Genomic DNA, 17,414 nt, shown 5'->3' on the forward strand with positions numbered 1-17,414 from the left:
GGGATCCTTCAAGAAGCTGCTTGATGAGATTCTGGGATCAATAAGCTACTAACAGCCAAACGAGCAAGATGGGCCGAATGGCCTCCTATCGTTTGTAAACTTTCTTATGTTCTTAACGGTCTGTACATAATAATCAGGTTGTAATTTCCATCAAGAGGTTTTGGTCACAAGATAAGAAAAAGACACAGTTCAATAATAAGCTGCTTTTACTGTACTGTACTTCATTGGTCCTCTGGTGCTGACCAGTGCCGCCCGTAAGCTTTAGCATAACCAAAGGTCCAGATGCCAAACAATGACATCCCCCTGGGAAAAAAAAACTGATGCAAAGGCAGAGGAGTACTACACAAAAAGAAGAGAATTTAAGGCGAGTCTTGAACAGAGGTTAGTTTTTATTTTTATTTTGATATACTGTATTTAAAATGTAGGAATAAATATTATTACATTTTTAAAGACATCACTATTGGGAATGCTTGTAATGAACCTGACAACAAATCATAAAGCCCTCCAACAGAGTACTGTTACATTCCAAATCAATGTTATAATACATTATTATATGCACGTGTTAATGGAAAAGACTGTGCACTACTATATAAATGGACAATGTTCGAGTCTACTGTAGTAAGGATATTACCAGATATTTTGCACCTGGCCTTTCTGACAGCCCCAGTTGGTAAGTGTTAGATTTACACACAGTAGCATGGAGAAATGTTTTGCAGACATTTTGAGTTGAAGTGAGGGTACATCTTTGCTGTTATGAAATTCAGGTTGTACGCATGAAGATGGTAACAAACAGCTCGACACCTCCATTGCTATGGATAACAAAGACAGTTATGGATAATAAAGCATAAAAAATAGGTTCAAACAAAATCTAGATAGAAGTTGATTTGCGCACTGTAAAAGAACAAGAAAATGTGTGGAAAACAACACCATTCAAACACAGTCATTGAGGGATAACCAGTTTAAGTGCAGAAGAGATTTCTTGAAGCAGAAAATAAGAGGCTAGTCTCTGGTTAAGCTTGATGCTTTAACCATTTCTGATATAGTTGCATATCCAGAAACAAACAACTATAAAATGAACAATAATATGATCAAACTCGAGTTGATAACCCCAATAAGGCTCTGATGCTCACTGAAGTACAAGGCTGGTCGTTTTTTAATTAGTTCATAAATACTTTACTATATATTAACTAGTGACAAAATGCAAACCTTTGTTAGTAAGCTAGAGTAGTTGTTAAAAGTTAAAAAACTAAAAACGAATGTTGAAAATAGCTTGGTAAATGCATCCTAAAGTTATTGCTATAATATTGTATAATATAATATTATACATTATTATACTGGTGCAGATAGTTGACAGAGCACATCTATTTGGCTCATAGAGTGACTCAGAGTGGCAAGCAGATCACAATCTAATTATAAAAAACTGAATTTTAAAAAAAGCAAGCAAAGAAGAAAAATGTTTTAATCCCAAATTATATTGCTAAAGGAAATAAGAGGGAAGCCTTTGACGTCATCCCTTTAAATCATATTGAAAGTGTAACCTTTTGCAAACTTCTTTAGTCGACTGTGTCTGAAAAATAAAGAAGGGCGAAGGGGGAAAAGTAGACCAGTAGTGCCTTGAGCAAAGTGCTGCTCAATGCTCAAAAGCAAATTGAACAAAACAACCGTTTCAAGAAGAATTCTTCCCTCACTATTTTTTAATGGTATTTTTGCAGTTTTACCAGGCATTTACCATAGCTTGCCCTGGTTTGCCAAGTTTATTAATATGCTTTACCATACCTCGCTATTCTTTACTATGCTTACCCATGCTTTATTACACTTGCTATGCTTTTACTACGGTAAACTTGTATAAGGGTTTGTCAATGTATTCAGTGATACAGATATCACAAACACAAGAGAACATCTGCCAATTAGAAGATTCTTTGCTGTTAGTATTGGCAGATGTAAGTCCATAATAACACATTTCTAGGGAACTCCATGACTCTGTGTGGTTATTTTATTCTTGTGTGAGGAGAAGACAGTAACGAACAGCACAACAGAGCTGAACCTCTGATACCAAGACTGGGATTCTGTTCAAACAACTCCTTCTACAAATAAGGAGTGTTTTATAATATGTCTGGTTTGTTTTTTTCTGATAAACATTAGATAAAATAGCTTAGTTCACTTACAACAAAACCCATGCACTGTGTGGTAAAGTACACAGTGAATATCTCTGGTAGGGGTCTGTTTTTTCTTTGCTATGTTTGTTAATTGCTATCAGGGTTTAATGAAACTAGGGGCCAGCGGGTTCAGAACTTTAAGGTGTTAAAGCTCTGTAGGCACATACAGTAGCTTGATGTGTCACGGCTTCAGATGTCAAGTGGGGGTGGGTTGTCAAAGAGGACAGCCAATCTGACAGTGTCACTAAGTTTAGTTTCTTACTCAAGCCTTTCAGAGTCACACCCGTCCTGCTAGCAGGGGACAAAGAAAGAAAGAGCCCTTTATCCAGTAAAGGTAAGCACTTGTCATTTTTCATTATTGTATTTTACAAGCAAGCAGTTATGTTGTAGTCTAAATGTTGTTTTTCTTGTTAACCTTTCCCTGTGCTTGCTTTAGTATTTTACATTGAGTTCCATGTTCTCATAATAAGTGCTTTGTGTGTGTGCCCACACTGGTCACTCACTTGACACATCCCTGATGGCAAACAGCAGCTGTCAGGAGAAGCCTAAAATATATTTCAGACTCATGTGTTTTGTTAAAGTGAACAGCTCCACTGAGATTCAGAAAAGGAGTCACTTTTCCTCTACAAACCTGAACGCATGAAGCACTTTTGAAAGGCAGTAGACCACCTCTGCTCTTATAGTGAAGGTAACAAACACTATGTTAAATGGAGAATTTCCAGGAATCACAGTTGTCCTAAGATATTACCATTTTGTATTTGTTTATTTTATTACTCTAACTTTATTAGCCCAACCCTAACCTTAACTTCATTAATATTAACGAAGCGTTATTGCTCACAATTAAAAAGACGCAAGATGCACAGTACCACTATTGTTATATTATGGTTGTGAAACTTTTAAAAAAAGATGTACATAATTTTTCCTGCTCTGTATGGTATTGTATTGAAAATTAGCATTGTTTTTTTTTTAAATTCAATTCATTATTTATTCCACAGACCTTTTTCATGCATTTTATTGTATGCATCTTACCTTTATTGTATCTAAACGATCACAGTGATTAACAGTACCATCCTTGCTGTGTGAAGTACTGTCAGTTCAGTCTACCGCACCGTATGATGGAATGGTATCAAGTTAAATATTTGGAAGAATGTGCTCCAATGCTGTATATTTGTTCGGTCATTGGGCTGCAGGGGGCTCCAGGGTTAAGACGGTTAAAAATAGCTGAGACACAATCTCGCTGATTACTTCTGAAACTTTTTTTTTTGGTGATTGACTTATAAAGAAATCCGATGTGGGGGTCCGAATTTTAAACTATACCAAGGTACACTAGTTTGGTATCGAATCTCCCTCAGCAAGTCGGCAACAAAGCTTTATTTTATGAGCTTTTTAAAGAATTTTTTTTTTTTCCTGCTATAATTAATTAAATTAAGCTTTGTATTCATTAAACTTTTCCAGACTGTTGGTAAAGAAACAAACTACATGCTATGGCATTACCGCGAGACTCGGACAGGGAGCAGGTGGTCCCGGAGGAAGAGGACACTGCAGATGTGCGGTCTGTGCAGGCCAGGTACCTCCGCAGCCCCTCTCCGAGCCGGTAGGTACAGATAGAACAGGTTATAGGGTGTCTTGCTAGATGGTACACAGTGTTAGTTAGTTTAAGGTTTGCTGCTGTTCTAGGATGCTGTTATAAGGTCAAAGCACAATGGAGTATGGTTTAATCAGAATGGTTTTCCTTGGAAAACTGTTATAGAACATTGCCAGTTATTGGCTCTTGCTAAGCAGTTTTGAGGTGAAAGTTCAGGTTTATAACATGATGTAAAATCATTTTTATCAATTAATATACTCCAGTTACATGGGAGGAACTTTTTTTTATTTTGTCATTACATCTTTGAACACAGTGTGGTTCATAGCAATACATTCTCTATTACAGACAGTTAAAACAGGATTCTGGTTAGTTCTCCCACAAGGGCTTTTGCATCATTAGTGTGAGACTAAAGCTAAGAGAGCGTGACTAACTTGACTATCGGTCTCACCTTCAACTTCTGTGCAAGGATGTAATGAAAACAGAAGCAATAGAAGAATTGGAAACTCAAATTACATGAATTTTATGTGGGTGAGAAAATGATTTCATTTTGTACAGTCTATTTATTCTACCTTTAGAGCCAGGCCACAGGGGTTCTGGCATGAATCCACGTGGCTGAGGGCAGGGGTGACAGGAGTGACAGCAGTATAACAGCTGTACCATCAGATAGCATTTATTTACTTAACAGAAAAAAAAGATCTTCTATCAAAAAAGGTTTTTTTGATTGGCTATACAGTATACAGTACAATTTAAAAAGTCTGCTAGACTGTTGTGAAAGTTGTGAACTTTTGTTTAATGAATCAGTACGCACTTTAAATAACTCATGAATTAAAATGGGATAAATGGGCTCCCCGAACATGAGGCAGATTGAGTCATTTTTGCAAGCCAATATGAAAACGGTTCCAACAATGCAATGCCATTAAACTGTGTTAGAAAGGATAAGAACTATAAATATGTATGTGTTTTAAATTCCTCCAGGTTTTCAGTTATGTCTGACACCGATACAGAGAGCATCTTTATGGAGCCAATCCACCTTTCCTCTGCAGTGGCTGCCAAACAGATCATAAATGAAGGTAAGCCTACATCATTATTGAATTGCTAAATTAGCATGTGAGGCTGGCCATGATCCAGCTACCCCAAACACTGAAAGCGTGCATCTGAACCACAATGCAAAAGAGACAGGCTTGTCTGGATTTGTGGTTATAGAACCTTTAACCTCACCTCATCTCAGCAATAGGGGACAGAATCTGCAGTGGAGGAGCATCACATGCAATTGTTAAAATCCTGTCAATTTTATGGTTAGAAAACTGCACAGGTAATGTCAGTAAAAATACAACCACTACTATAAATGAATGTATGAATACAACCACTACTGTAAATGAATGTATGAATACAACCACTACTGTAAATGAATGTATGAATACAACCACTACTGTAAATGAATGTATGAATACAACCACTACTGTAAATGAATGTATGAATACAACCACTACTATAAATGAATGTATGAATACAACCACTACTGTAAATGAATGTATGAATACAACCACTACTGTAAATGAATGTATGAATACAACCACTACTGTAAATGAATGCATGAATACAACCACTACTGTAAATGAATGTATGGTTCCAAAAGTAACATTGTCAATTGCTCTATATGCAGTAATAATATTGAAGCGTGTTGATAGGGAAAGAACACATTCAGAAGCATTAGTCTTGTTTAAGGTACCTGCAACAATGCTAGTGCTCTGACAACAGAAAACCAGCAGCGCAGCAGGAGGGAGTGTGAACCGGAGACACAGTGATGCTCAGAAGAGAAATTGTCTTTCTCCCGGTGAAAGTTGAGAAATGTATCTCTGTGTGGATACAAATAACAATTGGTAGGGTGATGCGTTTCCTGTAAACGCTGCAGGGTGGAACGCGCTGTTTGAGTAACGGCAACAAACTGGGACCATGTTGTGAAACAAAACTGATCTGTGATTGTGAGAATACTGCACAAGACTGAGGCTGATTTGAACACCACTTGCCTCGTAATCACTGCATTCTCGGGGTTACAGGCCTGCGTGTTTATGAGCAATAAGACTTGAAACACACCAGAAACAGAATACAAGAAGGACCTCGTCACCAGCCTCAAATGTGTGTCTAGTCTGAGAGTTGAACATTGCAGACATGACATAACACATGCTGTTCTGACCGAGCCCTTGGAGAAAGTTGCATTTTTTTTATTTTAATTCATTTTGACTTTTATCATCAGTGAAATGAAATAAAGCACTAGTACACAAAATACTTTTGGGAGACCAAGATATATATATTTTTTGACTTCTAGACATTTTTGTTTGAATTAATGCTGTAGTAAGTATGAAATCAAGAACATAGGGCATTGTATTATTGTTGTTCCAGGTTTAGATTCTAATTAGTGTAAAACATTCTTGAGTTCATTGAGTGAAAAGGGGTAGCGATAAGTTGCCTGTTGGGTGAACCCTTCTGTAATAGTAAAGTAAATAGCCCACTTTACCAATGGTGCTCATATTAAGCATAATGCATGAACACTTACAGGCATCTGCTACACTCCCTGTATGACCCAAGAAATTGTGACCTGACAACAGCAGCTTGAAGTGACCTCATACTCACTCTGTACATGTGAGCAAGTATTAAAAAATAGAATTTGTAACTGCACAAGAACAATTAAAAAAACAATGCCGTTTTACATGCTTCCATACAGAGTTGAAACACAAGGAGGTGAAAGTGGAGGCGATGCCGGAGCAGATGATGGAGTCTGCAGAGCAGCTGCTGGTGGAGGACCTGTACAATCGAGTGAAGGACATGATGGACGACAACAGCAAGTTCAACACCCCGTGCGTCCTGGACATCCAGAGGGAGCTGACACAGGACAAACTGGAGGCCCCCAAGAACCCTGTCGATGAGGTGTGGCCCAATGTTTTCATAGCTGAAAAGTGAGTAGAGTGGCTAGATGCAGGTCTCATGACTGGCTGACTATACTGAATCTTGAATGCAACACAGTCAGATTGCCGATAGAACAGAACGTTTGCTTTGTGCTGGTTATGGAACCTGCTATGATGGTTTGGGTTTGCATTGTGATTCCTCCTATTGCTCTCATTGTTACCCTCTACTCACTGGCTCTCCACAGTAACAATAGCACGTGTATACCAGTAAGTATGGGTGGACTCATTCTGCAGTCACCATAGATTTTGCCATGCGAACCTCTCATTTAGTAAATGCTATTGCAATTCACAACTGTCCACCAAAGAAAGGCAACACGGATGACTCCACATATATATAAATATTAATTAACTAATGCAAAAGGCTTTCCTCCTCAAATTCAGATATAAGGGGTATCGTACAAAGTTACTGTGTTCAAATCACTGCAGTGTACAAAACGAGTAAGATCTGCATAGAGCCTTAATTAACATTCTGGTGCAAAATCTTGGCCAATATATCGGTGATCAAAAAGCACAAATATCCACCAAAACAAAAAGCATACACTTATCCTCAATTTTAATGAGTAATTAACTTAATATATTATGAGCAAATGCTATGCTTTTTCAGAACAATTCATGTTTTTTTCTCTTTTTTTTAAACTGACACAAATTATGGCAACAACAAATGATTTACAGCAAGACTAGGGGTGGGAATTGTATTGCCCATGTTTCCTCACTCAAACCCCTTACTTACTTAATATTTTTGTTTCCCTGAATAGATAACCATCTCATCTTTAAAAATATGCAAATTATTTTAATGAGCAACCTGTCCCTCTTATATATGGTACTCTAAATATGATCCATTGACTGGCAATGCAGAACAACTAGACATGACATTTTCTGTTCATTTTACACTGCCAAAGACAACACTACATTGAACAGTGTAGGCAGTCTAGAGAACAAAAGCTCCACCCAGTCATTCAAGACTGTTATTAAATTAATCATATTTACCTGTCACAGCATTTGTGAGTCAGACTGCTCTTTAAAATCTTGAGCATATTTTTAAAGAGAAGACAATGATGTATTCAGGAATACCAAGGTATTTAGTAAGTAAAGGGTCTGAGTGAAGAAAAACAGGCAATAAAATCACCACCCCCAGTCGTTCTGTAAATCATTTGTTTTTTCTGTAATTTGTGTTGGTGCTGTATATATAATGGACTGACAAGTAAAGGTTTCTTTTTTAACTAGAGACCAGAAGGTAAATATTTTGCTGTGCAGAGAAAAGGTCAGGTCCCTGTTGGATTGCCTTATAGAAAAGTTCAGAAAATATCATTGAGAGTTCATTATAATCCCTGAAGGAACCCTATCAGAATTACTAGCAGAGCACAGCATTACCAGCAATGGCAACACATCAGTGGATTTGGAACAAATATTGCAAAATGGTCCTGATACTGTACAGGGCTGTGATTTTAGTTTTAATGACCAAAAATAAAAAAGTGCTTAACTTACATTTTTAACTTATCTTTCCTGGAGGGCCATAGGCTCTGATCCCATTTTATATATTTCAGTAAGTTAAAAATATGTGTTACAGCATATAGATTACTAACATCCTATATACAAATTATTTATTGCCCATTAAAAATGCAAAAGTGCAGCTGTAAGCATTTATAATCGCAGGCTTACGTGATTAAACATATCCATAGAGAAACAAATATCTTACTAATACTTTATTGATGAGAAACAAAATCCTCTCACCGTTTTTTTGTTGGTACTTGTATATAGTGTATTTTATCTTAAGTGTGGACCATACCTATGTATGGTACTGTCGGAATAATGCACAACCCAGCAAATGAGTACTGCATATCACTGAAGATATAACAAAAAGCAAACTAAAAATATCTGGGCTTTGTGTGTTTGTTTTTTGTTTGTTTTTAAAGGAGTGTTGCTGTGAATAAAGCCCGTCTAAAGAGGTTAGGAATAACCCATATCCTGAATGCTGCCCACGGCACTGGCGTTTACACAGGACCTGACTTCTACACTGGCTTGGACATACAGTACCAAGGCATTGAGGTTGATGACTTCCCAGACGTGGACATATCCAAGCACTTTCGCCCAGCTGCGGAGTTCTTGGATGAAACTCTTTTGACATGCAGAGGTATGAGCAGCCCTACATGCTGAGCATTGGTGACCAGTCTATCAAATGTGGCAGTGCATATAGCAGTGCAGTACGAGGTCTTAAAATCCACTTTCAAGCATCTTATTAGTGCTAGCATTATTATCACTGATCCCCTGGTATGTTAGACTCATTTGTTATCAATAAAACATTGCCTGCTGCATCATGTTACCCAATCTCTTCAATGGTCTAGCTGCAACCAGACCACGTGACCTACAGCAAAAATCCCAGCATGCACGTGTTTATCTGTTGGGTTGTATATGAAATCCCAGCATGCACGCGTTTATCTGTGGGGTTGTATCTGAAATCCAAGCATGCAGACGTTTATCTGTCGGGTTGTATCTGAAATCCCAGCATGCAGACGTTTATCTGTCGGGTTGTATCTGAAATCCCAGCATGCAGACGTTTATCTGTCGGGTTGTATCTGAAATCCCAGCAACCTCTAAGTGGGTTCTACCAAGCTCTCCGTTTGTATCAGTTCACCTGTATCTAAATGCACAATTTACAGGTGTTTCCCGCAGACTGTGACAGAGTGTTAACAGTGAATATCCAAGTTATACATTCATTCTGCCCTGGCGATATTCCCCAAGTCTTCACTTCTCAGCCCTAGGTATTGAGTGATAGGGATTACATTTTAACCTGCGATATACATTTCTTCAAAGAGCATTTCCATTGCAGTGGATTTAGCAGGCATTCCGAGCACGTGAAGGTAAGTCCCCGCAGCAGGGTGTCTTGAAAACCAGCAGCTTCAGCAGTGCTTTCCCTGTTAGCCTGACTTGATACAAAACACAGCCAAGTACATTTCACTATTGCACGACCGCATGTCCATTAATAGAACAGCACATTCTAAATAGACCTGCATACTACTGTTTCTGTATACTCTTATTAATGTAATCGGTCGCAGAAATGTAAAGTACTTAATCATTCTTATACCCCCCACTCCCCACACACTGTTTTTAATTACAGAGACCTTTACTAGTCGCATCAAATTATTCTGCTGGTGAAGCAGAATCTAACACTTCATTTGACACTGAGAATTTTCTTCAAGTAATTCTAAAGTAATTTAGGGAGGCCAACAATGTGGTTTATAAAACTGTTACTCCCCCTTCTGGAGTATGCTGTCACTGCAATCATTTTCAGATTGCCGTTGACAGAATGTTCCATTAGATTTGCTAAAGGTCAATGTTCAGACCCAGCGCCTGCAGGTATCCTGCTGATACGCCAAGAAGATTTTGTGGTGAAAAACCAGTACTCATAAAATGATACTGCAAGAACAGTAGTATAAGCATTAACCAAATGAACTTCAGTTATATTACTGTGGACCAGTGTGCCTTAATGCTGTTTATAACCTTGCAACACATATTGCTTTCTTTCCACGTATCTTCAGAAAGGATTTGAATCTTAATTACCAAATGCAGGTTTCAAATAATCCTGTTTAAAATTACTTGTTGAAATGCCACTAGAATACTTTTTTCTTTCTTTCTGTGAAACATGTAGTGCTGTTTTAGCAGGGTTGCTGTGCTGAAGATCTGTTTCATATGAAAATACAGATACTGTGTAGATAGATGTTTGCAGTATAACAATAACTTATGAAGCCGAAGATAAACTGATGAAGAGCCTGAAACAAGGTTATCGTGTGTTGAGAAATCTTTCTTCTCTGCAGCTGTGGAAATCAGTTTTCAAAGAGATCCAAGCAGTCAACCAATTACAGTCCTTTTGTGTTGTGAATATACAAATTAATTTAAGCTCTTCTATGACGTGGGTTTGAAAGATGAATTGTATCTTTTGATGTATTTTCTTTACCACTACAGATATGAGGTTATAGCTTCAGCAAGACTGTCTACATGTTAATAATTGAATATAAGTACATTAGATAAAACATCTAAACCAGTGCTATAAGTTAATTTTATATGTGCACACATTCATATTTTAAGACTATAGATGTTGTGCATTTCAAAAAAAAGGAATATATATATATATATATATATATATATATATATATATATATATATATATATATATATATATATATATATATATATATACACACACATAATGGACAATTTCACTCTTCAGGTGTATTTAATAAACCGTAAAGAAGAATTATTCAGAAATTAACATGGTAATGTGTGGAACAGGGTCTAATTTAAAAGCATTCATACATTACTGACCCCTACCTATACCTCATTATAATGTCAAGGCTCCAATGTTAAAATTCACAATCAATAATTATTATATGTCCTACATGACCATGTTAACTAATAGCCTTTACTTTCTCTCATCTACATTTTCCGTATGAAAGGTTACCTATCCATCTATTATTATTATTAGCATTATTTTTTTTTTTTTTTAAATGTAGCTTTAAAGCTAAACTTTTGTGCTAAACTGGTAGAGTACTTTCTACAGTGATGCATTTAAACAAAGCCTTGGGAAACTAAAATCCATTAAATTCATACAGTAGTGTGGGTCTTATGCATGTATCTCACAAGCAGGAGACTGAAGGGAAATCGTAGCTGGGCTGCATCCAGTGGGGGCAATGCAGCATATTGCATGCAGAATATCACAGGGACCTGCATCCATCACTTACTACCCAACCCTTATAGAAGTGTCACCATAATAAAGCATAGTTAAAGCATGGTAAAGCATAGGTAAGAATTGTAAAGAACTGCAAAGTATAGTAAAGCATATTAATAAACATGGCAAACCAGGGAAGGCTATGGTAAAAGCATGGTCAAATTGCAAAAATACTGTGGTAAACTTTTATTAGGGAACAACCAATGATCTCCTCTCGGTCCATTTCTTTACTTTACTAAAATAAAATAAGGGGAAAACAAATTATTTTTTTTAACATATAATAACAATAATATGCAGTTACACTTGGATGCTTTGAACCATAGCCTCTACAGGACTGAACACACTGGCCAGTTGCAGCCTTTTCTACATCTGCATCATTTAAAACAAATGTAACAATTAATTAATTGGACCACCATTTAGGTCCACAGGTTCTTCAATTCCAGCCACATTCTCACATAGAAATTAAGCGTTTTAAAACGAGGCTCAAACTCTTTGCTGGGTCAAGATACACACTTAACAACTAACACTATACATTTCTAAAATAAACACATTTAAATATGACGATACTAATAATACTGTTATTGATGCTGTTGGTAGAATAACTATGCATGTGTATACGGGAGAATATGGGAGTGAATGAAAGCAAGCACCAGTACAAAATTGGTTACAGTATTAACACAAAATAAATACAAAATAAACACTATTTACAAGTGAGGGGTTTTCACTCCCACCTCGTTTCCTATCTATGTATCTATTTTATAATGCATAAATGTTTTTTCACAGTTTTAGCAGGGCAACTTCTCGAACCACATAGAGCTCACACACATACTGTTTTTAAAATGTCTAGAAATGTTATTAAGAAAAATCATGACCAAAGGGGATATTATTCATTCAAAAGTATTTTTACTTTAAAATGTCTTTATTTGTGATTTGTTTTGTGGTTGCTTTAAACTGGCAATGAGTTTTTTTTAATTTTTATTAATGCTTTTATGTGTACTTTATACTGTTATTTTACTGTCATTGTTTAACTTCTTACAGGCAAAATCCTTGTGGACTCTATGATGGGAGTGAGTCGATCGGCTGTCCTAGTAGCTGCTTACCTGATGATCTTCCATCACATGACTATCATGGAGGCGCTTATGACTATCAGGAAGAAGCGCCCTATCAACCCGAATGAGGGCTTCCTGAAGCAGCTCCGGGAGCTGAACGAGACCCTCCTGGAAGAACGGACAGCTGATGACGACAGCGACACTCTCAGCCAGAGCTCAGTCATTGAGGCTAAAACCCACTCAATCATGGCAGAGGAAGAGGATTCAGGGAGCGTGATGGGAGCTAAAGTCCACTCGATCATGGTGGAGGAAGAAGACGACATGAGCACCATGAGCAGCGTCATGAGCTCAATCGCCAAGGCCAGCGTAGCTTCCAAAAGACCCACCCTCATTGACGAGGATGAGGAGGATGAGCTGTATGCAGAATGGCGAAAAAAGCAAGGCCTGCCCCCCAGCGAGCCACAAAGGCACGACAATGAAAGCAAGCTATCTAAGCTTCCTGAACAAGAAGAGGAGGAGGATGTGGAGCAGATGATAAGGGAATGGCAGAGCAGAAATGAAAGATACCAGTCTGAGGACTGGTGGCAGTCTCAGCTCATGAGCGAAGATGAACAGTCCCTCCTTGGAGGAAAGGCGTTTTCCATCAGCGACCGGGGTGACTTGGAAAGCGTGAACAGCCTTGACATCCGCACCCTAAAGGAACGTCTGACAGCCAGTGGTATAGGCCGGGTCCGCAGTGATTCCATCTCCACTGAAGACAGCTCAGCAGACTTGTGGACCCAGAGACTGAGGGAGATCGAGGATCAAGCTGCAGCACGGTATGCTAGGGATGGCCAAAAGGGCAAGGATTCCTCTGAAAATGTGAGAAAGGAAAAAGACATTGATGAGGAAAGCCTCTTCTCACAAACAAGCTCTTTGTATAACTTTTGCAAAAAGAACAAAGATAAGCTCACCCCCCTGGAAAGGTGGAAGATCAAAAGGATCGAGTTTGGATGGAATAAAAAAGATGCAGAGTCTGCAGGAGGCAAAAAGACAGACGGCAGTGGAGAACAAGCAGAAGGAGAAGAAAACACACCAGTGGGTGAGGTCAATCTGTCAGCCTACCAGAATTGGAAGCTTAAACACCAGAAGAAACTGGGCACTGAAAACAAAGATGAAATTGTGGAGCTTGGCAAGGGTGAAGACACTGCTTCAGTCAAGAGGAAGCAAAGACGGGAAGAGATCTTAGAACGTTCCAGAAAGACCCTGGAGGAGAGCCAGTCCATGTGTGGATGGGAGACAGAGAGCTCATTGAGTGGGAGCATCCCACTATCTGCCCTCTGGCCCAACATGTCAGCCAAGAGTGTAAATGATGATACTGCTTCAATGTTAAGCATGCAAAGTAACAGATCGTCTGTTTCAAGAAGTACTCAAGGTCTGCCCCAAGCACCTATGATTCCTTTGCCAAATATTCAGGTAGGCAGTGATGACACCATTTCCTTAGCAAGCATTCAGAACTGGATTGCCAATGTAGTTACTGAGACCATAGTACAAAAGCAGAATGAGTTGTTGATGCAAGGTAGCATGCCTCCATCACGCAGTCCATCAGTTATGAGCATGGGCTCAAGAACAGGCACTGTTGGGAAAAACATAGATGATGATAAGGCATCTCTTCTGAGCATGCAGAGTGGGGTATCTTATGCAAGTTCTTTACTTCGTCAGAAGGATATGCAAAGCACTGACACCCAGTCGGTCATATCATGTGGCAGCTGGTCTGAAGGTTTTGGCTCCAAACAGAAGATCACACGTACCAGCAAGCCCCTCTACAGCCTGTTTGCAGATGATATTGACCTAAAGAAACTGGACACAAAGGAAAAAGAAATGAAATCTGAGATGAGAGGAAAAATGTTTGAGTACAAGAAAGAAAAAATCGCTGCAGACAACAAGCGCAGTACTTTGTTCAAGAAAAAGAAGGCTAAAGATGACAGTGAGGACGAGGACGACCTCACTGGAACATCTGGAAGATACTCCTATAAGAACCCTGATAAAGCTGATACTGCGTCCAGTATTTCAGGACGATATTCCAGCTTGGGCACAGATGGCTCAGACAGAATAAACAGCATTGACAAATGGCTCAGCGATGTGAAAGCTACCTCTTCTAAATCTTCAAATTCTACCACAAATGAAAGCTCTGATTCTAAGTTCACCAGGTCATCGTATCTCAAAGAGGATACTGCCGGATCATCGGACTACAAGTTCTCCAGACGCAGAATGGATCCCTCTGAAAAATCACAAAGCCCATACAGCAGTCATGAAGAGGGCTACAGGAGCAATTCAAGGTTCTCTGCTTCAGCTCACATGACTGACACAAAGACATACTCATCCAGAAGGTTTACTTCTGATGATCCAGACATCTACGGAAAAACAAGTCCGGAACCTTATGTCTACAGACAGTCAGCATCCGAAACTGAACCGTCATGTAACGGCATGTCTGAGACCCTGAACAGAAGAACACGGCCACTCCACTGCTCTGATGAAGTTTTAGAAGATCAAGACCACTCTGAATTTGGACCGAAAAGAAAATTCACCCAGAGTTTTTCACGGTCAAAAGAAAATGAAGAAGAAGTAAAAAGAAGCAGCAGTGATGAGGAAGATTTATCAGTAACCAGAAGGTCTAGGTTAAGACGAAGACCCAAAGAAGAGGAGGAGTTAGAAGGTGATAATAATGATGATGATGATGATGATGATGATGATGCTATCATTGCTGCTTGGAAGAGTCGCCAGGAATCAAGATCAAGGGTTCAGGGAAGAAAAGAAGTTTAACTAGCTGTCTTTTTGAGGAGATTATTCATGTCTACTTTTTTATTTTAAAATACAGCTAATCCCTATAAACCCGTACCATAGTAATACTGTGGTTTTAAGATTATGGTAGCTGATTTGGTACTGTATGACAGCACTAATTGGCACACCATGAATGGTGTATAAATTATCACAGTGTGCCTAACAAGTGGTAATAGTGTTGCTAAAAACAGTATAAATTGGCTGTACCACATAAATAGTAAATAAAGTACCTTGACATGGAACTTTACCATTTCTAAAATCAATGGTACATGCTAAGGTATTCTTTACAAGAGAAATAATTAAATATAGTCTCTGTACAGTTTCGAACACCATATTAAATAAATTAATTTAACTTATGGCGGGAGATATGCTTACTAGAAAATGGCTGCTGCTCTATAATCACTGCTATGTATTTGATTAAATAAAACCTTACCCACCTGTTAAAAGCAAATTGTGCCAACTGTCTTATCACACACACTGTATCTCTTCTTACATATTGTTATATGTTTTGTTCAGTTTTCATCACAAACCAAATGATCAGAAACCCTACACTTACTGATTTTTGCCTAGCAACCTGAAAAATAAATGTATAATGCTGCATTTTGATAATGTGTTAATATTCTAAACAATATTCTAGTCAACCTTTTTTGTTTGTGTTTGAATAAGTACCTGTTAAAAACAAATAATAGCGCTATATCTTGTACTCCCAGATGAAAAAAAAAATTCTCACATTTCTCAAGCTTTCTTATATAGAAAATGTATTTTTTTAACACAAGTTTCCATTCCAGTCTATGATTTTTTTATTACTTTTCACTGCTCGAAATAAGAAAAAACAGTCCGCAAAACTCGATCTCATCTTGTTTCAATATCAGCCTGGGGCTGCCACCTGTTCCATCTGCAGTCTACAATCCAATCTGCAACCAAAAGTCAAAGATTGCCTTGATTTATCACTTTTTCTATAATTGCAACATATAAATTAATTCACCTGCACCCAATATTTTCCTGCTAATTTAACCCAGTCCTCTGTACTGCCTACATGTTTATGTTTTCTGCAGTGCAGGAGTAAAACCTACCTTTTGCGTCCTTTACATTGGCTGCCAATTAGATCACTTCCTCCATCAGTGTAACTTGGGCAGATCATGTTCTGACAGTCCAGAATTCTAACTAGGGCTGACGGAGATCCAATGATATTGGTCTACTCCTGAAGAGGACTGATTTCAAGTCACTATCAAGTCTGCAGTGGCAGGTGGAAACATGGTGTTTTACATCACAATAAATGATCATACAATAAAAAATATAATGTGAATGTCATATGCATCTTGACTAGAACTTCTCATTTCTGGTGAGATCTACAGGGACAGTTCACTTATTGTCCTGCATAAAAAAAAGAAAATATGAATCTACTGTTGCTAAACTGGGACAAACAAGTTTTAGTATCTGTTAACACATCAGTAAATAAAGATATGAAACCACTGTTTATTTTATTCTTTTTGATGTACAGATGTGATACAATTGCTTCTTATAATATGCCCTCCACGGAATCAACTGCATGGAATCCAATTAATTTTAATTATGCCCATGATAACTGTGGATTGGATTTCCTCTAGGATCTTTGAATTGCAGGGGCAGGAGGGGGGGGGGGGGGGTCAATGTGAGTTCATGGCTGCCTGAACCAAACAACAATTATAAAAAAAACACTCCAGAAGCTATGTTTCTGAGATCCTGTCAGAAATCTGTTTTGAATTGTTACTGTACCAAACTTTTTTGCTTAAACACATTTTTTTGTTTCTTTGTGTGATTTTTTTTTTTTTTTTTGCCATGGCACGGGAGTTGAGGGTGTTGCATTTGCTGCAATAGCACATTCTATTTTAGGTGTACTACTTTTTGCCATTTATTGACTACCAATGTGGGGTACTGTATTCAACAGCAGTGGGTGGATTTTAATATCTAACTTTGAAAAATTGTAATGTGATTACAATGGCACCACAGACTAAAGGGCTGACTCATTAAATCTAATGTATTGCTGGAATAAGAAAGCTTTTGTGGGCTGGATGAACGGTTTTGATGAATGCCCTACTGTACTGTAGGTGATACCCAAACTCAGGAAATGCACAAAAT

At 38.1% G+C, this 17,414-nt stretch overlaps 1 protein-coding gene across 2 annotated transcripts; it reads left to right on the top strand.

The window, feature by feature from the left end:
- The first annotated feature begins 2,400 nt into the window (after window positions 1–2,400).
- LOC117406817 (serine/threonine/tyrosine-interacting-like protein 2) lies at window positions 2,401–16,842 on the top strand. Of its 2 annotated transcripts, XM_059029235.1 has the most exons (7): window positions 2,416–2,490; window positions 2,738–2,844; window positions 3,612–3,750; window positions 4,717–4,811; window positions 6,464–6,695; window positions 8,618–8,835; window positions 12,466–16,842. In XM_059029235.1, the coding sequence occupies exons 3-7, from the start codon at window positions 3,641–3,643 to the stop codon at window positions 15,276–15,278; spliced, it is 3,468 nt and encodes a 1,155-aa protein (XP_058885218.1). In that variant the 5' UTR covers window positions 2,416–2,490; window positions 2,738–2,844; window positions 3,612–3,640; the 3' UTR covers window positions 15,279–16,842. The 2 variants fall into 2 exon arrangements, with proteins under 2 accessions (XP_033867032.3, XP_058885218.1); XM_034011141.3 differs by lacking the exon at window positions 2,738–2,844 and having other exon boundaries at window positions 2,401–2,490.
- The last annotated feature ends 572 nt before the right edge of the window (window positions 16,843–17,414 follow it).

This window comes from Acipenser ruthenus, chromosome 8 (genome assembly GCF_902713425.1).
Source record: "Acipenser ruthenus chromosome 8, fAciRut3.2 maternal haplotype, whole genome shotgun sequence".
In the NCBI taxonomy this organism is placed as follows: Eukaryota; Metazoa; Chordata; class Actinopteri; order Acipenseriformes; family Acipenseridae; genus Acipenser; species Acipenser ruthenus.